Source organism: Gopherus flavomarginatus, chromosome 6, assembly GCF_025201925.1.
Source record: "Gopherus flavomarginatus isolate rGopFla2 chromosome 6, rGopFla2.mat.asm, whole genome shotgun sequence".
NCBI lineage: Eukaryota > Metazoa > Chordata > Testudines > Testudinidae > Gopherus > Gopherus flavomarginatus.
Genome location: NC_066622.1, coordinates 81,192,698 through 81,217,745, shown reverse-complemented (window position 1 = coordinate 81,217,745; position 25,048 = coordinate 81,192,698). Strand labels below are relative to the sequence as shown.

At 40.3% G+C, this 25,048-nt stretch overlaps 1 protein-coding gene across 10 annotated transcripts in view; it reads right to left on the bottom strand.

The window, feature by feature from the left end:
- Positions 1 to 25,048, bottom strand: part of CSGALNACT2 (chondroitin sulfate N-acetylgalactosaminyltransferase 2) — a 55,147-nt gene that overhangs the window by 20,852 nt on the left and 9,247 nt on the right. For 4 of the 10 annotated variants that reach the window (XM_050960733.1, XM_050960736.1, XM_050960737.1 and 1 more), the window contains 3 exons: positions 20,084 to 20,159; positions 9,514 to 9,660; positions 3,917 to 5,209 (listed from right to left, as the gene is read on the bottom strand). In XM_050960733.1, the coding sequence (XP_050816690.1) occupies positions 3,917 to 4,577 (661 nt within the window). In that variant the 5' untranslated portion in view covers positions 4,578 to 5,209; positions 9,514 to 9,660; positions 20,084 to 20,159. The remainder of the gene's footprint in view (positions 1 to 3,916; positions 5,210 to 9,513; positions 9,661 to 20,083; positions 20,160 to 25,048) is intronic. The other 6 variants (XM_050960735.1, XM_050960739.1, XM_050960734.1 and 3 more) reach the window with 5 other exon arrangements.

Sequence of the window (25,048 nt, the reverse complement as noted above, 5' to 3'; positions counted from 1 at the left end):
AGCCTGACTTTGTATACTCTCTGGGTGAGGGGAGAGAGAGATTTGATCTCTCGATACCTGTGTTTCAAGGACTTGAAGCAGGGAATATCCTAGAGTACCCAGGGCGGGGAAATCTGGGAGGAGGTAAAGAGGGGGAAGGGAAGTGGGTTATTTCCCTTTGTGGTGAGACTCAGGGCATCTGAGCCTTGGGGTCCCCCAGGGAAGGTTTTGGGGAGACCAGAGTGAGCCAGACACTGGAATTTTCTGGCTGGTGGCAGCGATATCAGATCCAAGCTGGTAATTAAGTTTGGAGGTTTCATGCTAGCTTCTCATGTTCTGAACTCTAAGGTTCAGATCGGAGTAGGAAAGTTATGACTATGAGACCCTGAAGTCTTATTAGAGAGAGACCTGCGCAAATATTTAAAAATGCAATGTCCACTATGTACATATCCGGAAGCACATGAGAGAAAGCAGAGCTCAAAAAAATCAATGAAGTGATACTTCATAAACAGAAGTTTAGAAAAAAGTTAAGATACCTACTAAAGAAGGTCTTGTCTACACAGGAAATTATACCACTATAAACTCCCTGTGTGGACACTTACTCCACAGTAAGAATGCCTTTTTTCCTGTTTCGTTTGTGTCATTTTGGTATAATTATGCTCGTAAAATTAGGTTTTTCTTTCAATTCAGTCTGTCTACTAAATCTTAGTATCTCAATGGGGCTGAAATAGACAATACAAAGCCATTCACTTTTCCTTAAACTTAAAGTAATCAATTCTATTGTTTCCAGATCTTCCATACTATCAAATATCAGTTTCCCAGTCATCTGGCCCAATCAGCTTAAATTTGTTTCTGGTTCTAAATATCTCATTAGAATCTTTGATTGGAGTTCAATTGTTGATGATGATATATCAGTTTAGATGTCAAAATATTTGTCAATACAGAAACAGACCATTAAAGCCAATTTAAATAAAGTGCTTAAAAGCTTTGCAGAGAAACTTTGTTATTGGGATACCATTTCTAGACATACATTAAGAGCATTTACTGTTATTTTAGGACAGGGACAATGAGGTCTGACATCCATCACAAGCGCTCAGGCTTAAGCTGTTATAAGGGAGCACTGTATTTCACAAATATAATGGCAGCAGCTTTCTAACAAAATGACAAGTTAAAGTAAAACACTCAAGTCCTTGAAAGGGACAAAACATTAAAAATGAAAAGTTTAGTTCTGAAATTTGAAGTCAAAACAGTTAATGCTCAAATAAAATTTCTCTTCAACTGGCCAAAAAGTTTCTCAAGTCTGCCAATACTATTTTCACATGCATAGGAAACCATAGGGTGACTTGTATAGGTACAATCTCTGGTTGAAAGGAAACAGTGTTACATTACTGTGGCTAGTAACTAACATACCCTAAATGACCTACAGCACAAAAGTATTTTCACTTAAGTACTGAATAATGGTTATGTGATTCCTGTAATCCAAGTCATAAAACACTGTCTTGACCACAGAGGGAATGAGTTCAATTTCCAAAGACAAAGATGTTCTTTAGGAACTAAACTGTCAATTTATCTGGGGTAAAGAGGTGAAGGGAGGAGCAGAAATTTTGTTTCATAAGGCACTATGTCTTCTTGCTTTCTCAGAGGCCTATAGTCCAGAGGTGGGCAAACTACAGCCCACAGGCTACATCTGGCCCATGGGACCCTCCTGCCTGGCCCCTGAGCTGCTAGCCCCCGGCCCCTCCCACGCAGTCTCAGCTCCCCGCACCACCAGCACAATGCTCTGGGCAGCAGCGCAGCTGCAGAACCGCAGCCTGACCCTGTGCTGCGCAGTGGCGTGGCTGGCTCCAGACAGGCGGCATGACTGCCTGTCCTGGTACTCTGGGCAGCACAGCTGTCGCGCCACTAGCCACCGGTGTCCAGGCAGCACGGTAAGGGGCCAGGAAGCAGGGGACTGGATAGAGGGTAAGGGAGTTCAGGGTGGTGGTTGGAGGCAGAGGTGTGGATAGGGGTCGAGGCGGTCAGAGGGTGGGGAACATGGATGCTGAATGGGGACGGGACTCTGGGGAGCAGTCAGAAGGACAGGGGAGTTGGATGAGGCGGCGAGGGGCAGTTGGGGCGGAGGGTCTGGGGTGGTGAGGAGTCCTGGGGCGGGGGGGACATCAGGGGGCAAGAAGCGGGGGGGGGGAGGGGGCAGTCAAATGGTGGCAGGGGCCAGGCCATACCTGGCTGTTTGGGGAGGCCCAGCCTCCCCTAACCGGCCCTCCATACAATTTCAGAAACTTGATGTGGCCCTCAGGCCAAAAAGTTTGCCTGCCCAGCTACAGTCATTAGAAGGGGCTAACAGAAAAGCTACAAAGCCCCACTGAAGTGCACACAGTATGTCTTAGAGGAAAGCTACTGCGCACACCTGTAATTTAAAAGAAAAACAGAACTGTAAAATGACATTGTGAGAATGTCTCTCTAGGCAAATTAAAACATGTTTTCAGGTGAAAAACTTTAAAGTCCAACGCCACATTGCCTGGTTTTACAGCTATACTTTAGATGCATTTTCACTCCTCCTACCCTCCTCCCCCCCAAGATAACAAAAGAACTTTATACTTGGAAGTTCCAAAAGAGTACTGGTAAGGCAAAACAACACTGCATTATTCTGTTAGTGAGAAGAAGATTCGTTTTGGAGCTGACTAAGTTATCTGACTAAAAAAAGTTAACTCTTTCAACTGTGTAGCATTCTCATGTATGTATTTGCTTAACTATACATCATACACCACTACTCAGATTTTGGTGTGCTTGAAAATACAAGAATTAGCTCTAAAGCATTATTCACTTTGACTTCTTCTGGCAATATGTACTGCATTTAATACTGTAAGCCTGTATAAAAAATCTTAATATTTCCATCAGAATTACATTTTAGTATAGAGTACCTTCAAGACTGAGTTCTAGAGAAATAGTGGTCACTGTACCTTTTCAGTACATCAGCCTTGAAAAAGCAATGTTCATATATCATTGCTTCAGTGTCTTGCAGCTGAAATAACATTCATCTTCTCTCCCCTACCCCGGGGATTCTGGGAATTTAACACATTTAATAATGCCAGCATTTTAAAAGTCATATGTTTGAGTAATCTGTTTTCAGGTTTTACACATAACGGACCAGATCCTGAGCTGGTTTAACTCTGCATAGATTCACTGACTAATGGAGCTGTGCTATTTTATGCCACCTGAAGATCTACCCATAGATCCTCAGCAACCAAATACTCTAACAAAGGTAAGTTACTCTATAAATACCACTCTCTACCCCAACACAGATGCATCTGCCAATGTTTTAAATATTGGCAACTAGTTTGCATTGTGACATTAATATAGACCTCTTCACCTACATGCAGTTTACAGTTATCTAGTCATAACAGATACAAAGGAACAAAGTTAAATGGAGACTTTCAAAGACAGAAAGGGAAGCTAGGCGATCAAGTCTCATGACCTTCAAAGGGAGCCGGGCACCTAACTGGCCTATGTGCCTTTGAAAGCTCCTCTTCAATATTAGGTACCATTTTATATCTACATCAGCACAACATATGCAAAATGATCTTCAACGATGGGATATCCAACTGTTAAAATTCAAACGGGCACGGCTTGTTTTGTCTGCTTGCTATAGTAAAAGATCTTCACTGAAATTACTACTCCCCCCCCCATCAATGCACGGTATTATGCAATATTATGAAGCAACAGATTCTACTACAACAGGCAAGCCAGGTCTAAGGTTTTTCTTAGTGCATCAGAAGTAGTACACATTATTAGAGTAGATATCAAAACTATAAAGACATGAAAAAACCTATCAATTCTGTTTTACAACCATAAATTCAGTTGCAATTATTCATGGTGTATGATATTCTGTGAAGATGATTGAGAAATGCATAAGTTATTAAATAAGCTTTTACAGTACCTTCTATGAAATCATTTTCATTATAGAGCGGTTTCTCTCCTATTCCTTCATCATCATCATCTTGTCCATCTTCTTCATCTGGATTATTGATTACCTCTAGACCAGCCTCAATAACTTCCACTAACTCATCTCGCTTATCCTTTCTAACAGGTTTCTCCTCTGGGTGTCGAGTGAGTCCCATCTCTAACTGGAACACTTTCATGGAGGTAAAGCTTTCAAAAGGAATTACACCATATTCACTAGGTAGCTTGGCCCCGATGCTCACCTCAGCCTTGTCAATTTGGGAATGAAGAAACTCTAGAAGATCATTGGATGCTTGTTCTTTGGTGCCTTGGTAGCCCATGCCATTGACTCTGGGGCTCCTTTTTTCCTGCAGCAATTTCAGCTTATCATTCATTTCCTGAAGCTCTTGTTTTAGCTGTGCAATCTGACGCTTCAGACTAGTAGCCCGGGTTTGATAGTGTTCCTCTTGTTCCTGTAGAAGAGCTTGGTAATATTCTTTACCCAAGTTCTCCCCTACAACGCCAGGCAGAGATCCATTGCCATCTGTTTGTGGAGCACACTCAAGCAGGTACATGAACAATATTAAACTGAATAGTAAGGCAAGACCTACCAATAGCCAACGGGTCCTGGCTTGAAATATTAAACTCCTTCTGGGCATTCTTATAAGATTTCGGGTCCCCCACCAAAAAGCTGATTTTCTTTTTCATACCTTTTCAAGAGCATCCCCAGAAAGACTTAAAAAGGGAATGAAACCATGATTATTGTTTTTAAACTGTCACATCAAAGTTATGTCAGCCAAAAAAACAAACAAACAAAAAAAAAAAAACCTTTCAGCACGTGTCTTAATCATTTGATATTGCAGAGACAAAGTCTAAAGTCACTAACTTCCATGATGAAAAGGAAAAATGTAATCTATGCCATCAGATACAATTCCCATAATATTCTGGTGACTGGACCAAAACAAGACAGAAACATTGTGAATCCTTGCTGACTCTTTTCCTGTTTTTTTGTTTTTTTATTTGCTTTTCTTAAAAACAAGAATTAAAGTTTTTAGTCTGAAGTTCTTCTCAGTGAAGAAACCTGGCAAATACTGGGACTGGTAGGCTTTTGGTGCACAGCTTTATTGCACACACTCATTTATACACTGCAGAAGCAATCTAAACCTCAGTAACAGTAGTTTTCATTGGACAGTTTGATATTTTCCTCTGGCGCTTGATAATTGAGTATTTTATTCCACTTCCCCCCTTCTTTGGGCTTCTGTGGTTTGAGTCAGCAATACCAAAGCAGAACCTAAAATTAAATGAAAGGTGCATATTAGAACTACAAAACAGCCAGGCAGCTGGAAAACACATGAAGAAAACATTAACATCCAAAGATGTAGACATGATGGATTACAAGTTTTTTGGGTTTTTTCAGTTTTTTTTAGTTGTAAAATCTCCTAGTTCTTTCCACTGTGTTACACATGAATGATTTCTTTCTTATGGAACTGTCTGGAGCATACTAATAAGGACAGCTGAATAAAAGTTAACTTTTTCAAGCAGATAAGTTAAAAGAATTCTTTTCCAGTCCTATTGTGTCATGTTTGAAGAGCTTCCCTAATCATTATGGTTGGTTTTTTCTGAAAATAGTACTAAAAATTAGGACTGTCAATTAATTGCTGTTAACTCACACAAGTAAATCAAAAAAATTAATCGTGATTAATCCTGTTAAACAATAGAATACCATTAAAATGTATTAAATTTTGGATGTTTTTCTACATTTTTGTATATTATATTGTGTTGTAATTGAAATCAAAGTATATATTATTTTTTATTACAAATATTTGCACTGTAAAAATGATAAACAAAAGAAACAGTATTTTCAGTTCAACTTATACAATGTGCAGTGCAAACTGTGGTGAAACTGCAACTTATGTAACACAAAAATTCTACATTTATAACTGCTTTTTTGTTACATAAAACTCAAGAACAGAACAAAGTAGAACTTCAGAACCTACAAATCCACTCAGCCCTACTTGTTCAGCCAATCGCTAAGACAAAGTTTGTTTACATTTACAAGGAGATAATGCTGCCCTCTTATTGTTTACAATGTTATCAGCAAGTGAGAACAGGTATTTGTATAGCACTTTTGTAGCTGGCATAGCAAGGTATTTACATGCCAAATATGCTAAACATTGGTATGCCCCTTCATGCTTTGGCCACGCTTCCATGCTGACAACACTCATTAAAAAATAATGCATTAATTAAATTTGTGACTGAACTCCTTGGAGGAGAATTGTATGTCCTCTGCTCTGCTTCACCTGCATTCTACCACGTATTTCATGTTTTAGCCATCTCGGGTGATGACCCAGCACATGTTGTTCATTTTAAGAACACTTTCACTGCAGAATTCACAAAACACAAAGATGATAGCAATGTGAGATTTCTAAAAATAGCTACAGCACTGGACCCAAGGTTTAAGAATCTAAAGTGCCTTCCAAAATCTGAGATGGATGAGGTGTGGGGCATGCTTTGAGAAGTCTTAAAAGAGCAATACTCTGGTGCAAAAGCTACAGAACCTGAATCGCTCCAAAAAAAAATTATATATTATATATATATTCTGCTGGTGGCATCTGAGATGATGAAAATTAATATTCATCAGTTCGCACTGCTTTGGATTGTTATAGAGCAGAACCCGTCATAAGCATGGATGCACGTCCCCTCGAATGGTGGTTGAACCATGAAGGAACATGTGAATCTTTAGCACATCTGGCATGTAAATATCTTGCGATGCCAGCTAAAACAGTGCCATGAGAATGCTTGTTCTCACTTTCAGGTAACATTGTAAACAAGAAATGTGTTTGATTGAGTGATTGGCTGAACAAGTAGTACTGAGTGGACTTGCAGGCTGTAAAATTTTACATTGTTTTATTTTTGAATGCAGTTTCTTTTGTACATAATTCTACATTTGTAAATTCAACTTTCACGATAAAGAGATTTTACTACAGTACTTGTATTAAGTGAATTGAAAAATACTTTGCTTTTTTACAGTGCAAATACTTGTAATCAAAAATAAATATAAAGTGAGCACTGTACGCTTTGTATTGTGTTGTAATTGAAATAAATATAACTGAAAAAGTAGAAAACATCAAAAATATTTAAATAAATGGTGTTCTATTGTTTAGCAGTGACATTAATCGTGCAATTAATCATAATTTTTTTTAATCACTTGACAGCCCTACTAAAAACGTTAACTATTTAAGTTAACCTCACTGCTCAAATGTAACTTGCATTTCTGATTACCTTTATTTGCATCTAATATCCTTTGAGACAATTTATTTATCAAAGTACTCAAGTGCTAGAGATCTCAAGGTTAAAGTTAAACAAATATAGTTTCTCGGGCAAGGTCTAAATGAAATAGTTCTGGGTTTTTGGCCATGCACAGAGGCATTACATTCAACTCAATGGCATCTTTTTGTCTGTAGTGAGATAGATTTTGAATGCCACAACTGATCAGTCCAACAATTCAGAGCATATTCAAGGCATCCGTGGGCACAACCACACTGATTTTGGTGCAAATCAGACTACTGGAAAAGCCTAATTCGCAGGAATATCAGGGCCCAGAGACTACCTGGTACTGCAGGCAGAGAAATCTCTCTGCAACCTATGTATAACAGGAGCAGCAACTTGGTTTGCTGTGTGAGGAGACTGCCTGTACCCCAGACTGACAGAAATAAGAAAGCCTTAGGGGGAGACTTTGTAGTATGGTGAAGGGCAGTAGTGGTGGGGAAAACAGGGACCCAGAGAGGACTGAGAGTGAGTGGTGATGATGGGGAATGCAAGAATCCAGAGAAGAGTAGGGGAAGGGGAAAGAGGAGGAACGTAGGGCACATAGATCCAGGCATAAGGGGAAGGGGGAATGAAGGTGCACACAGAACACCTGGCACGGGGGAAGGGATGGAGTATTCTCCAAGGGTAGTGGGGAGAGTAAGGAGGAGCCACAGAATCTCTGCTCTTGCGGGGGGGGAGGGGTGAGAATCAGGATCAGTGGTATTGGGGATGGAGACAGAGCCCATGGTGTGAGGAAGGAAATGGGAGGAGTTGGTGCGAGTCCCTGCAATAGAGAAGTGTGGGAGGGTGGCGCTTGGGGGAGGGGTGAATGAATGCAAGGAGCATGCTCACAGCCTATGGAAGCTACACAGTGCATACATCTTTAGTGGAAAATCTTTAAGCTTATTAATTTACTTGTGCTTTCTCTTATCTACAAGTGCAATTTGTATTCATATGAATAGGCTTTATGCATTCCACAACTGACTCAGATTTATTCTTGCCCAATACTTCAGCTATTATTTTGACAGCACCAACAACAGTGCGCTAGACACTCCACAGAATACCGAGACACAAGAGTGTGGCCCCAAATAACAGTGTTTCAACACAAAATGAATAGGTAAAAGTTAAGGGAAAAAGCCAGCAACAAGTAGTAAAATATTCCAACTTCTGAGTGAGTTGCACACACAGGTTCCATGACATTTGCTAGGAGGGTTTTGTTTTTTGTTTTTTTTTTGCGCGCCATGGTGTGGGTAGCTTGGGCAGTTAACATTTCTTTAGGGGGAAGAGAACTAGGGTTTAGAGACCTTTTGTACAAAATGGGCTAAGGAGGGAATGTGAATGTAGAAAAGACCAGGTGAAGGAGAGAATTCAAGATGGGGGGAGGGAAGGGTAGAGAGAAACAAGAGGGAGAAATGATTCATGGAAGAAGCCACTGGCAAGAGTGAAGAACGTGAAGGGATTGTCATCTGTGGTGTAGGATGAAGTAAAGGGGGCAAGTGGGAACCAGAAGATGACAGAGGAAGCAGAGAACAAGTTAGGTTGTGAAGGATTTTAAAAGCAATGACAAGCAAAGAGAATCAAAAGAAATAGATTTTTGAGATGTATTGGAAAGAATACACCAGCAGGATACAGCATTTGGGGGGAGGAAGGGGAAACTGAAGCGACAGGGAGGAAAGGACAGAAATAAACAATGGAAGCATCTCTGAATACTGAGGGACAGGAAGGAGAGTGGAATAGCAAACAGTGAGTAAAAGGAGGAAGAGGAAGAGTCTGAGAAGAGAAGGCATTCAGTATCAAAGATGTTAAGTTTACATTGGCAGCATGACATCCCAGAAGAGATAGCAGAGAATCAACCAGACTCTGATGAAGAGAGAGTAGGGTGGAAAGGCACATCTGCAAAGTCTTTGCATGTAGGCAGCAAATGAAATATGACTAAATATGATCAGATGGGGACAAATAAAGATTAAAGGCAGAAAAGGGCCAATTACACTATCACCATGACTGGGAAACCAAAACAAACTTGTTCTGAAATGAACATTGAGATTGATTCTTCCACACATAAGCGATGGATTCTCTTTAATGAATAGTGTCCCAAAAGATACACTCTTAAACACAATGCAGCCAAAGAGTATTTTCATCATACTATTAAGATTACAAGGGGGAAAAACAAACAAGAAACAGAATAGGAAACAAAAGTGAGTATGTATTAACTCAGCTACTAAGGCAAGTAAATTATTGTTCATGCTTTTGAAAAACACTCTTGCAAAAAAAAAAGGAAAAACTTACTATATCGTAAGTTATGGACATCCATTTTTTGGAATCTTGGGCTGACTCTGTCTTGGAGGCATTCAGGTATGCTGCAATTTGCGCAAGAATCAGGCATTCCTCCTTTGTTCTTGCTTTTAATTTTCGCAAGACTTTTCCACTCTCTATCTTTGGAGAAGAGAGAGAGAGAGACAAAATCTGAGCACATCAGTCATCCCAATAGGTCTGACTTCCTTTCTCTGGGCATACATGAGTTCTAGGAGCTCCCCACAATTCTCATCATGTGCTCAAAAGATTCTATCCTAAGTAAGCCTCTTCCCTACTGCAGGGAATCTAGAAAGACAAATGTTAGGACTTTCAGTTCAAGACTTGTGTCTGCTAAGAGCATTAAAGGGAGTTCTTAGTCCTGTTTTCAGATAGCAACCTCAGGGATCCTCCACATCACCAAAAAAGGGCTATTAACTGCACTTCTCACACCACATTGTGAAACTGTTCTCTTGTGCACTTAAGTGAAAATTCACCTGAGAATCCAGACTTGAATATCAATTTAGTTTTCTTATGTAAATAATTAAAAGAAAAGATTGCAGGGGGGAAATGGTTACACCATTACATAATTTGTGATGACTGGAATGACCCACAATTTTGGCATCTGCCAGAGATGCAGTCTTCCCAAACTCTCACCAATGAAGTCTTTATGCCACACCACATCCTGCACATGTTTGATGTACAGTGGCAATAACTATTAAGTCAATATTTATCCGACCCTACCACACAGATCCCACACTATTTCTCTGTTGCTACAATATCAAATAAACCTGTTCTCAGATGACACTTTGCGGCAAGTGTCATGCACTGATAAAATAGGCATCTATATACACTGTTACACCTATTCTCAAATGTGATAAGTATGGCTGAAAGACTAAGTAACTTGCCCAAGGGCACAAAGTTGGAACCAGAGCCAAAGCCTGTAATTCTTCTGTCTCAATTCTGTGCATAGACCAACTTCTAACTACACATAATATCACCTGGGATTTCAAATATGCCTATTGTACCAACTCTCTACTAGAGCATCAAGCCACCCAGAGTTTCAAGTAAGAGACTACATACAGCTCCCTGATTGTGCATGTGCTGAACTTCACGCACAGGAGTGGTCTGATTGAAGTGTACATGTATATGAGTAGTCCTGTAGTTACCCACTTCCAGTTGCCAGAATCAATGTCTAACAATATTTAACTAAGGAACAAACTACAGGGGTTGAAGGAAGACCTGAACAAGATGAATCAAAGCCAAAAGCTATCTAATACAGACATTTTTTAATGTGTCCGTACTGAACAATTTAATACAAAATATATAAACATCTATAACAAAGTAATTTCAAGTAATTAGACCCAGTATGTCCTTAAGAAGGGGAAATGAATGAAAAATGTCAAGAACATTTTACTAATAAAATATTACATAAATACAACCACATTTCTATAAAAGTGATTAATACCAGATGTGTCCTCAAACTACTGACCTGGGTCCAGATGTGGTCAGTCAACGCAGAAAGAAAAGCCAGTCTGCAGTGCAAAACCAGGACACGGAGTGATGTAACAGTGACATCCAACCTTTCTTTAGTAGAAAATTATATTGATTTTATAAATGGTCCTTTCCCATTTCCTTCTGAATTTTACAGCAAAGTAAGCACTGGAAACACATCATTTGCTGGCTAATGAATTTTAGGTTTCCTTAAAGCATAAGTATTAGAAAAACCAGCTACGTATTGTATACAGAAAGGCATTAGTTCAGTGGAAGCTGCACACACCCAAAACTGGCACACTCAGGCTTAGACTATTTACAACAAGAGAAGATCAGGCTGTAGCGGAGTCAAAACAGATTCAGCAATGCCAATCCTGAGTCTCCTTCATTATGATTACACTTGACATTTCAAAGCGTTGCCGTGGCAGCGCTTTGAAGTGTGAGTGTGGTCGGAGCGCCAGTGCTGGGAGAGAGCTCTCCCAGCGCTGCATGTAAACCACATCCCTTACAGGTGTAGCTTGCAGCGCTGGGAGTCGCGCTCCCAGCGCTCCGGCACTGATTACACTGAGGCTTTGCAGCGCTGTATCTTGCAGCGCTCGGGGGGGTGGGGGGAGGAGGAGGTTCACATCCCTGAGAGCGAAAGTTGCAGAGCTGTAAAGCGCCAGTGTAGCCATGGCCTAGTTGGCTTTCCCATCCAGAACTGTGACTATCGCAGCAATGGCAGCATTTCATGATCTTTGAGTCACAGGCAGAGTGCCAATTCAGTCAACATAGCAATCAGTTTTTGGGTATTGAAAGGGGTTGGAGGAACAATAATTCGTCTCCAGTAAAAAATAAATAAATAAAGAGTCTAAATCCCACAACCTGTGAGATTTGGGGCACAGAGGTTTATGTTTGCAATTCTGTCTTCTGAAGCATTTATATGAGTATATAAGCGGGAAAAGAAAGTAATACTACAAACATTAGGCGTCATTTTCAATCTACGAATGAAAACTTTAATCATTAAAAGGAAAGTGATGAGAACATCTAGGTTATTGTTATGTCTTTGGGAAAAATGAGGAAGTTACAGAAGTGCCTCAAGGGCAAGGGAGAGAGTCAAGTCATTGGCAATTACAAGAGGGTCACAGGGTTAATGGGCTGAATCAACTGTCATTGGATATTGGCAAATAGCTGAAGCTGTCAACTGAGGGAGGCTTAGTCAGTCATTTAGTGTCTAGCTTAAAATGGGATAACATTTGCAACTTGCTATAAAATCCTTTGATAAAGTGTGATCTATAAACAGCCTTGTAAGGATTAGGCATTTAATCAGCAAATGTCAATTTCACTCTCACAAACTGAAAAAATATTTCCATCAATGATAATCAAAATTAACAGACAGGCAAAGTTAGACAAACGCTACCTAAGCAATCAGAGTTTGATTTAAGGATATTTACTTTGTATATTTTGCCACGTGAGGTTGACAAATGGTGTTTTAACAGCTAACTCAAAAGCATTAACTTTCTGAATCACAACGAATGTCATTAATTTGACTGATGCCCCCATAATGTCCTACAATTATGAAAGTTTTAAAAAGAAAAAAGTTTAAAAATAAACATGTATATTATCCATCAAAATTACCAACAAAAAAAAATTGTATTCTGCTAAGCTCTTAAGACAGACTTGAAATAGCTAGCAGCGAACTCATCATTGTTAAGTAGGAAAGGATGGCTCAGGAGCTAGAGCACTAGCCGGGGCCTCTGTAGACTTGGGTTCAATTCCCTGTTCTGTGGAAGACTCCTGGTCTGATCTTGGGGGAAGTCGCTTGGTGTCTGTGCTCGGTTCCCCCATTTCTCTGGGATAGTTGTACTTCCCTGGCTCACAGAGGTGAGGAGAGGGAAAAATACAGTAGAAAGATTGTGAGCTATACAGATAGGACAGTAATGGGTGAAATAAAAGTATGATCGGTTGAACTATTTGTGAAGGAAGCTTCTATTTATTGTGGCTATATATATGACAATGGTCAGCATTGTTCATGTGAATAGCTAACACAAACCCACCTGCAATGTACAAGTACAAGTGCTGCATATTCTTCAGTCACATCTACTAGCACCTTCTCTCTGTTTTATGAAGCACTCTGGTAAGAAGTACCACTACAGTTGCAACAATAATAAATCTATCTTACTTATTTCTAATACAGTGCATTAAGACTGCACCACGTTGGTCTATAAAGGAAACTTCACCTTTATTCCTTAGTCAGATGCCTCTACTCAATTCTTTCCCCTCTAATTTGTTTCCCACCTCCTCCTCAATGCCACATGACCATGAGAAACAATACAATTCTTAGGTTGTTACTAGGAGGTAAAGGCTTTTGCCAAGACATAGGTCTTATATCCATCATATGTTGCTGCCATTTAAATGCATCCTTACCCTATTTATATGTGATGTGAAAAGTCACATATGTCCCTATAAATGCCAATGTTAACAGGCAACTTTTCCATCACTATTGCGCCTCTCCTTAAAAAAGGAGAAATTACATGCAACATATCAGGTTGCATAGTTAAAGTGAAGAGGCAGAAACATATAAATATTTTTGTTTCTACAGCAATGCCAACTCAGCCATATTGGACATGGCGTACTTTTTAAAATGGTATACATTTAAATTTGCAGATTTAATAGACTAGAAAATACTATCTATTTGCAAAGTTGCCAAACTAATGTCACTGTAAGAATCTCACCTTTTAAATATACTGCCTTTAAAAAGAATTTTATACTGGATAAAAGACTAGAAAGATTTACTAGACACCTACCAGTCACAGGACTAACAGATAGCCAGAAACCCAAACTTTGCATCACGTCTTTTCATCCTCATTCCACTGCTCCTTTAGAATCTTGTCCAGTGTAAAGGACTGAAAGAGATTGTGGAGTCTCTCTCCTCACCTGCCTGAATGAGTTTTTTGTCACTACTATTTCTCACAACTTTCTCTGGCAGCAACAGCAGAGGTAAGCATGTTACTCATCTTGCTTCCTCTCCCCTCAAAAAAGGAGGAAAAGAGAGATCAACAAGTGGGATCCTTTGAAGTCCTGTCCCACCGAGGGATAAAGATTTGGAGAACTCTGCCCCAGGAAGGCAGGGTGATGGGAGAACAAAGTTACATATTTTTGCTAGTCATCCCTGATATGAAATACAAATTCCTCATGCTTGGTGCAAGGATGGCACCCTGATGGGTACTCAGTACCATTTCCCAGGAGACTGAGGATGATTTTGCTCGATTTCTCATGAAGGTACTGCTCCCAGATCCTACTAGTGATCAGAAGAAGTCTTTCACATCAGTTTCAGACTTGCAGGTACTTTTCCAAGCCCTGTGCTTTAAGTGCAGGGTGATGGCCTGCACTATATAATTCTAGAAATGGGTGAAGGTTCAGAGAGCATCACAACGTTGGAAAATTAAGTCACTGCCCTTGAAAACTACATTTTTTTTTAAATACCTGCAGAAAGCTAAGGTATAACAAGATTATCTGGAAAACATGGGGTTTTGAGCACGACCTTGTTTAAAGGCTGACTTTCTACATCCTGGAATTTTGCATGTTGAGATTTCACACAGGAAAAGGCTTTTATTCTGGTTAACAGAAATTTAGTTGATTTAGAAGAATGACTATCATGCCTCTGAAAAGGAGACATCCAAGGTACACACAATGTTACCAAAAATATGTTAGGATATACAGAAATAACTGGTTGTTATTCCTACTGCATTTCATGTATTCAAATATAGAAGTGTTTCCGTGCCTTACAAAAGAGCTCATTTATTCTCCAAACACAAGGAAATAAACTAAAATGCTAATTCAAAACACTTATCTATTTTTGTTATATTAGCATTCTGGTTTGGTCCCTTGTGAAGAATAGAAAAGTGCCTAAAGAGGAGGCATTTTTATACTTATAGTAATGACCCAATTCTGTATATTCTTACACTATTCTGAGTTGTGTCTGCATATACTTATTTTCACATATTCCACTTCAGAATTTTCCTTTTCTGTAAGCTATAGATGATCCTGTGGCTTGGCTGCTTTTGTGATTCTATGACTCATTCTAAAGGCAAATTTACAGTAATTTCACATCCCCGGACCCTAATAATTCTACCCAAGAGGCACCACAAAATTAACATTTCATTTTTACAACTCATTTTCTTGGCAATTCATGGACAAAGGATACAAACCTTAGTAATGTCTCTTAAACATGTTATCTCACCTTATTTCCCACCAACTTCATACTAATTCTGCTAGGAATCCTTGCTGATCATTAGAGAAGCTATACATTTCAGAGTCTTAACTTCCAGATGTTTTATGACTCATTGCAGTAGTTTTCTAAAGTGAGCTGGTTTCTTCAGCTACAGATAATCTTAACGCACCAAAAAGGGGGAGAAGCTACCTTATCTACAGTTAAATTTCTCCATAAAGGACTTGTCCACACTCAACACGCAACAGCTATTTGACAGTTTCCAGAAAGGCTGTATTTCAACATTGTGTTGCAGCACTACCTTAACTGTTAAATCCTTGTAAATCTGTATCATTTGAATTGATCCAAAGCCTTTTTAAGTTAATGGAAAGGCTCTTGTTAACTTCAGTGGGGTTTGTATATAGCCCTTAATTTAGGCCAAAGCTTCTACTTTGCCAGCAGAGTTCAGTGGTCCACCCACAGAAGATCACAACAAGAAAATAATGAGTACAGCTTGAGATCTGTTATAAACAGACAGTGAATTTTATTTCTCCCTGCTGGGGAAGAGAAATATTCTTAGTAAAAACTGAAGTTATTAATGTAGAGAAGGAAGAAGTTATGATTGAAAATAATTTGTAGTGACTGTAGGACCATTACAAGGGTAAAAAAAATCTGGCAGCCTATTTCTGGAATGCATTTTAGCTTAACTGATATTCACAGCAAGGCAGCACTAAACAGTGACAGGGTTGAATAGGATTACTAACTCACACAAGACCTTGAGTCAATGTTGGCTATAGACCCATTTTCAGTTTCGCACATGTCTGGTCAATTTCACTTTGAAGCCCAGTTTTTGTCCTGGAGCAGTTCTCCTTTTCTTCTGTTGTAGAGATGTTAAAAATCAGTAGAAATGCACAAAGAATAGAAAAGGAAGTAGTAAATCGAGGTCACACAAGCAATATCTCAAGACCATAAGAGTTTAGGCCTGAGGTACCACAATGTCATTTTAGCATGGCACTACTGATCACTAACACTTGATACTTCTAAATCTGTGTATCCTTCATCTGGAGCCAGATCACAGCTACAGGGATTCATTTTACTTGCAATTACAGTCATTTTTCACAAACTCATTGGCCCATAAATTCACAAACCAGGTGACCAGGTGAGTTTTTTGTTGTGGGAAAAACCTTGACAATCACAGTAAGACTAAACGAAGTTACAGTCACAATTTTGGTAAATCAGAAGAGTCACAGAAATCTATCAGGACAGTTACTATAGCGACTCCTTTCCTGTGGGGCTGCAGATATGGAAGAGACAGTAACAGGAAGTCTGATGGAAAGAAACAGAGCTCTTGGCAATTGTGACTTCCAGAGAGGATCAAGATGCAGGGGTAATCAGCTCCACGCTATGAAAACATCTGACTCAAAACTGACTGTGCTCCTTAAAAGATCATTTTCAGCCTCACTCATTAGCCATAGCATGCCACATTTGTCTAATATCCCTCTGGCATGCTATTTGCTCCCCTCCACCCTTTACTAAAGTAATAGTCATGGATTCCATAACCATCCACAGCAGCATGACCAACAATAAGCTTTACTCATGATGATCTAATAGCCTAGTTTATAAAGAACTTCTGTCTCCAGGGTAGTCAATCTGGCATCTTTCACAAATATGAAATTGACCTTAAAAAGACATTGCTCATTTCTACCCTAGTCATGAGCCCCACAAGAGCGCAGAGCCTGACACACTGCTGGTCAGCAGGGGCAATGTTGACACGAGGAAGTTAAGATGCTTTCACACTATGACTACAGAATACAGTGACATTAAGTTACTTAGCTTTTAATTTAAAACATTTTAAGAGACACAAGACAAGATGCATATAAGACTAATTTTATATCTTATGAAGAGTGCAAAATACAAAATTAAGTGGCAGAGCACATCTAACAGATATCCACTGAAAAGGTGTACTTAATGTCTGATATTAAATTGGGTACAAAAATGCAGTTGCTGGGCAAAATAAAGACTAACTGATAAATAATTCAATCATAAAAGACAGTGGTAAGAATGTTACACTTTCTTTAGACTGCACAACATTATGTGAATTTACTTCACTTCTCAAAAAAAGACCAGACTCCAAACACAAAACAAAACCACACAATCACACACAAAAAATTCCCCCCAGTATATATTGTCTCATTGCAAATAGTGACAGTTTCAAAAGTGATTCACACTGTAAAATTCTGCCATGTGCACAGCAAAAAGCTGTATTTTTGCCAGAAGAAAATCTGACATTTTACACAAGTCTCAGGTTTCATATTAGACACTCTCATAGGTGCTGCTATATAATGCTCCTGAAATCAGGAGTTTATGCTGATTTTCTTATTTTCTGACATAGGACAAGTGCCAACAGTTTTTTGTTACCCCTCTCATCCTCTAGGAAACCCGATACAGATTTCCTCCAGTGCTACTCTTTCCATTTTTCCCTTCTTCCTGTTGATGGCCCAGGTCATGGTTACAGGTTAAGCTGCACTTCTTTCCCTTCTCTGGACTGTGAATGCACTCCTTTACGCGTCAGGCCGCACGGCGTTACATCTCCTAGGGTAGAAAGCAGCAATTCTCCCTCTCTTAGACCAGACCTGGGGCTACAATACTCTGTGCCAACTACACTCAACAGCAGGTCCTATGGAGTTCAGCACCTGCTGTTCTTTTCCTCAAGAGTCTGGTCATTACTGGTCACACAACCTTCTTAAAACCAAAGCACTCTTTAGCAGTAGGAACAAAGCATAATGTGAGAGAAAAGGGAGTTTAAAGCAAAAGTACACACACACACACACCCTTCCTAACTTCCTAAAGCTCTATCATCCTATGATGGCAGGTACACCTTCTTCAGATACCCCAGTGAGTGCCTGTCTCAGTATGACCAGCTCTCCAACAACCAAATCCCTCTCTAAACAGGCAGTCTTTTTAACTGTTATAATCCTTTTGATCTTTCAATTCCCACCATTGGACCTGTGTGGCAAAAAAAGGTTTGCAAGGCTCCATAACAGGTCAAGCCATCAGCCTCAGAGCCATGGGCTCTCCAATTGTCCCATAACAAACCTTTAGTGTTTACCATGAAGTGGCTTATTTTAAGACATTGTGTCCTTCCTGCTTGTTTTCTTAAGACTAAACCAATATGTTCATAGAGTAAACATCCTAGTATCCAGGTCAACATACAGTATTCATAAATTACAGAGCAACTCCACATACAAAACCGTTCAAACAGCAGAGAAAACAGCAAAAGCAATGTTACATAATGGTTATATTTGGAAATCGATGGTATTCTGCAACTGAGCCTCTTAAAGATAAGCACATACTTAACAGCCGCAAGTGAGGAAAGAGTCACCTGCAATGAAGACGACATTAAAAGACAAATTCTCAGGCAATCCACCACCAACTGACAGTCAAAGAAAAGAAATGTGTTTTAATCTAAAGAGTACCCTTCCAACCACCCTTGAGAACCTAAACAACAGTATCGGTTGATGCCTATATCTCTAATTCCTGCATGTAACATATTCTGAGCAGAAACAGAGTAAAACTGACTCAAGACTTATCTACACTACAGGTTATGTCAACACAACTTATGTCACTCGGAGGTGTGAATAAGCCACCCCCCCTAAGAGACGCAAGTTACACTGACCTAAGCACCACTGTGAACAGTGCTATGTCGGTGGAAGAGCTTCTCCCGTCCACACAGCTACCTTCTCTTGCGAAGTTGGTTTTATTATGCCAATGGGAGAGCTCTCTCCCTTCGACATAGAGCATCTTCACCAGACATGCTACAGTGGCACAGCTGCATCAGTGCAGCTGCACCATTGTAGTGCTTCTAGTGTAGATTATCCTTCAGAGGGCAAGAGAGATGCTGCTCAGATTTATGGTGGAGATAATAGGACTCTGCCCATCAGTCACACAATGATAGTTAAATCATACTGGTAACGAAGACCTAGAATCACAAAGGGGCTCAGGCATTGTGATGCTCAGCGTAACAACGCCTAACTTTTTGGGTGCCTGGAAAACAGGACCAACACTGATTCATAAAACCTGAGTTAGGTGCCTAGATTCTCCATATAATGAATGGGGAGAGAGAAGTGGCTCGGAAGGCAATTCACAAAAAGTCAGCATTCTTGGAGCTAGGCAGCTTGGGTGCCTAAGGTGTTTCTTATGAGAATGACAAACAAGCACCTAACTCCACACAGGGAGCCAGAGAGTACGGTGGTGGTACACACCTCATAACTTTTATCCCAGTGGTTAGAGCACTCACCTTGGATGTGGGAGATCTAGGTTGAATTCCACCCCCCTCCTCCCCCAGCCGACGGGAGAAAGGATCTGAACAGCGGTCTCCCACTACTCAGGAAAGTGCTCTGACCACTGAGCTATAGGACCCACTCAATCTTCTCCTGTTGAAACTGTTCCACTGAGGATAAATAAGGAAAGTGCCATTGGGCCAAAAAGAGACAGAATTACTCTGTAGCTGGTGCTCAGGGCACCCACCTGGGAGGTGGAAGACCCAGGGTCCAGTACCCTGCTCCAATAATTCATTATTTATTCACAATGGAACAGTTTCAACAGGAGAGACTGAAGGAACCCCACACCAGAATATCCCATAGCTCAGTGGTTAAAGAGCTCACCTGAGTGGTGGGAGACCCCACTGAGAACATTTCTCCCCTTCTGCCTGAAAGGGCAACTGAGCCTGGGTCTCCGCCATCCCAGATGAGTGCTCTAATCTCTGGGCTAAAACTTAAGGTGGATACCTCCACTACCATGTCCAGCAGCCATATTTGGAATAAGACCCAACCCTGTAGGTGCACTCAGAGGCTGCCCACTGAATCAGACCCACACATGACTTACATGGCTGAACACCTCTTTCCTGGTTCGTGAATTGCTCTTAGCCTTTGGTAGAAGATTGTTGCCTCATCCTGGAGACCTGAGTGTGTGATCAAAGGCAAAAACTTAGGCGCTGAGGAAACGTTTACTCTGAAAACATAGGTACAGAGTCAGTTTAGGCAGGAGTTTTGTGAATCACAATGCAGCCTAGTGGGACTTGAGTGCCCAAGTATCTTTTGTGAATCTACATCTCATTCAGCTCCCATTGAAACCAATGGGAACCCATTTCACTGACTTCAATGGTGGTTGGATCAGACCCCAAGAGAAACTCAGAAAAAACACACGTGCACGTGCCCCCACACCTCCAATAATTACACTTATTTCAAAGAAGAGTGTAAAAAGCATGAAGGTCAAAAAGTAACTTGTAAAATGTTGATTCTACTGTTATTTGTCTGAAGACAGACAACTGCCTGTCATATTTTCCCCATTATAAGTAGGCATGTAAAAGGTAAGTCTTTTATGAGCATCTTGTGTTGGTGCTAATCAGTTTTCAATGATGATTTACAACATTTTCTGTCGTAGTGCAAAGCAGTTTTACTGGCTGTTTGCTTTAATTTTACATAAAAATTACATGTTTATCGAAGTAAAAACCCATGAAACTTTCCTACACTTATTAGTTCATCTGTATTCACATTTTAACCCAGCGTAAAACAAAGCCAACTCAAAACTTAGAAAGGGGCCTTTTCTTCCTCCTATTATAAAGATGTTGATGGAGGAGCAGCACCATCTGGTTGCAATTATTTTGCCTACCAATATAGTCCATACAAGACTAAGTATAAACCACAAATGGGAAAAATGCTTGATTACTAGCCTATGAAAGGAAGGGAAGTGAATCAAAGGGATTTTGTTAGTATGTCACATCTGAATTGATGTCTTTGAAACAGACAGTTAAGGATGACAAGCCAATAATTTGACCTATTTTTGCCAAGGATCCTGCAAATAACCTAACAGCAAGACACTCACTAAGAAGGGCTGCATAAACTATGCAACATGTGATCCCGTAACAATGCAGAGAACTCATTTACTCCATACTCACAGGGACGCAAATGCAGTAAAATTCGTTCTGAAGGACTCCATTCTTGTGAGCTTCAAGAGCAGAGTCTTAGAAAAATATTTGCCTGACTTCATTCAAAACATTAAAGGAGATGAGTGAAATGGGGGATAAATATAACCACTGATCTATAACCCAAACAGTCCTGCACACTACATATTGGCACACGCCAACATTTAGTGTCCTTTCATGAATGTTATTTATTAGCTCACACTATTTGTCTAAAATGTGCTGCATAAAATTACACTAAGGACATTGTCTGAGTACACTGCAAGAAGGAAAGGAGACTTGTTATGGGTTTTAATCAGGCTGCAACTTTATTATATAGACGTCTGGGACTACCCAGCAGATAAACTGTACAGTGCAGGCAAATCCATGCTTATTCAAATCAATTCTCTGGGGCTTCCACCAGCCCCCCCGCCCTTTTTTTCCATCCAGATCCCCCAGCCAACCCATGACTTGGACCTTATCATCCACCACCCTCGTAAGGAGGAGTATGAGAATGGGGAAGGGTTGACTCCCAGCCATACCAGTCATAGAAGTCCGCAATCCCCTCCCCCATTATGTTCCATTATCCAGTACCTCCTTTTAAGTCCTTTACCAGGCCATTTATCGGATCACTGGCTGCCCTCCCTATGGAGTACCTGCACTGAACAGCCACCCAACCTTACAAAATAAGTTGTGATATATGGCCTACCACCTTGTCTTCTCACCAGAAAAGGTCTTCTCTCACATCTGCTGTGGGGAAGGTGAAAAAAAACACTTCACCAAGCCAATTGTGGTGGTGCAGGAAAAACTCCTTCCCAGCTCCCCTTTAAAAGGGGCGACTAGTGTAAAGCCCACAGCAGGTCCTAACCCAGCCTGCCATTTGCCTGCACTAGGGGAGGGAAGGTGGGTGCTGGAAGCAAAGAGACTTGCCCCACCCAGGTTTTGTACCTTCATGCACATTCCTGGGGATGGGGGTGGGGGGGTAGAAGAGGCACTGCTGCAAAGCTGACCACTGAGCACCTTTTTTTAAAACAGCAGTTTCTGAACTCTTTACTGCTGCATTTCCCTGGAGCAGTTGTGTGCAGAACGTTTATTCTGACAGCATGCACATCACAATGCAAACACAATGGACAGCAGAGGATGAGCCAATTTTCCAGATATTCCTGGAATGTTGCTCAGCAGCTGAGAGATTAATCACCCTTCATAATCATCTCAAACCAATATGGTTAAACCTAATACTGAGCTTGTTAAATATTCAATACATAAAAAAAGACGATGCAGTATCATGGTTGATAATTTAAGCTACTGTAAATCAGGAAAAGTTATACTGTAGTTCTCCCAGAAACTAGAATTTATCCACATAGCATGCATGTAACGTTGAGTATCTGTTGTAAGACATATGCACCAATACACATGTACAACGTGGCAGATTTACAGCTGCTGTGGGAAGCATAACTAAGTTAACCAGACAAGTCAGGAAACATTTCAACCATAATGCTACATTAACAGATTTTTTTTGCACTGAATTTTCATGGTTTTTTAAAAAGGTGAGCTGTATTTATTGCTTCTCTCTTCCTGCATCATGAGGGCATTATATTAAATATAACTAGAAAAAAGTAAAACACGTGCCTCAGGTATGTTACAACACTCTGAAGATCCAAGCAGTAAAGAAGAAAAAACAATACATGAGGCATTAAGTATTCTAAGATCATATGCAAACACATTATTTATAACACATTTCTATTATTATCCTTACTATCTGACTATCTAAAAAACCTAAATTATGTGCCCCAACATATACGATGATCAAAATCCACCTCTTTTCTCCCCTAAAATATCCACATACATATTACAAAGTAGATTTTTGTCTCTCTTCTTTCCACTGTTTCTTTTTCCCTGTTCTTGCTGTGGAAAAGCTAATTTGCAGTCATGAGTTTCACATCTGATTCAGGAAGTGGTGAAATTTGTGATCGTTCTGTTCTTTTATTTATGAAGAAGAAAGACTGAATACCAGATAGCTAAAACAAATACTGTAGGACCAATAGAAATGATCACAACAGCAGCTGACTTTTAAAAATGTGGAATAGAATGTAAAATGTAATCAGCCTGTGCGCCAAAAAAAAAAAAAAAAAAGGGAGATTCAGACTCATCTCACCCATTTCCTGCCACAAAAAGTAATTCAATGCACAAGATAAATACAAAGATCATTATTAATATGTAGTCGAATGTTTAGATCTGAAGAAGTTAGCACTCTTAAGACAGATTAAGTGCCTATTTTGTAAGGACTAAATGACAGTTTTCAATTGACAAAAGGTCTTTTCAATATACTTCTATAGTAGTAGTAGTAACAACATTTGAAGCATCTCACATCTTCCTAACACTATACAAACAACAATCCTGCATTTGCCAGATTTTAGCAAACTAAGCCACATATCAGCAAAGTGAAACCAATCATGAATCCCTCCCGTAACCCTTATACACACAGAGTATCCCATCCTCTTCCCTTCACATGCTGGTAAAGGCCTGCTTGAAATAATCAGTCACTCAGAGTAGAATGCATATGTAGATCATCTTAGTATGATTCTTATTAGACAAGCCCTGAGGAAGTAAGTTATACCTGTGTAAGTTAAGATGTGAATGTAAACCATTGTTATTCTTGTGTAACTCCCAACACAGACACACTTAGACCTGGTCTACTGTGGAGGGGGATCGACCTAAGTTACGCAACTTCAGCTACATGAATAACGTAGCTGAAGCCAACATACTTAGATCAACTTACCATGGTGTCTTCACCGCGCTGAGCTGATTGCTGCCACTCCCCCATCAACTCTGCCTGCATCTCTCATGGAATCATAGAATATCAGGGTTGGAAGGGACCTCAGGAGGTCATCTAGTCCAACCCCCTGCTCAAAGCAGGACCAATCCACAGACAGATTTTTGCCCCAGATCCCTAAATGGTGCCCTCAAGGATTGAACTCACAAGACAATGCTTAAACCACTCAGCTATCCTTCCCCCTCTCTCGCCAAGCTGGTGTACACGAGTCGACAGGAGAGCACTCGGGGATCAAATTATCGCATCTAGACTAAATGTGATAAATCGACCCCCGCTGGATCGATCGCTGCCCAACAATCTGGCAGGTAGTGAAGACATACCCTAAGGGCGAGTGGACACTACAAAATGAAGTTGACCTAAGTTACATTGAAGTACAGTCACTGAAGTAATTAAATCATTTTTGCACGTCCACGCTACATTCCTTGTGTTGGTGGTGTGCGTTCTCACCAGGAACATTTGCACCAATTTAATTGTCGGTGTCGGGCACTGTGGGATGCTTCTGAAAGGCAGCAACAGTCAATGTAAGCAATGCAATTTCTGCACTGACACTGCATTGACCTAACTACATCGATCTAAGCGCTACGCTTCTTGTGGATGTGGAGTTACTTGGGGCTAGCCAACACTGGCAGCGCTTTAACCTGCCTTGTGTGGTCACTATACAGCACTGGGAAAGCTCTCCCAGCACTCAAAAAAAAAAACCACACTTAAACAAGGGGTGTAGCTCCCAGCGCTGGGGAACTGTTTACAATGGCACTTTACAGCGCAGCAACTTGCTGCACTTGGGGGGGGGTGTTTTTTTTACACCCCTGAGCAAGAAAGTTGCAGTGCTGTTAATTGCCAGTGTAGACAAGCCCTAAGTCAGTGTAGTGGGCAAGTGATATCAGTGGAAGCTACAGTTTAGTGTAGACACTTACAGAGTTAACACAAAATAAGCTGCCTTATATTGACCTATTTGCCTAATTCGGTGTATAGACCAGGCCTTATTCTGACATAAGATAAACTGGAAAAAGACATATCTTATGTTGCTTTGGAAACGGTTTAACCTACACCTAAAAAA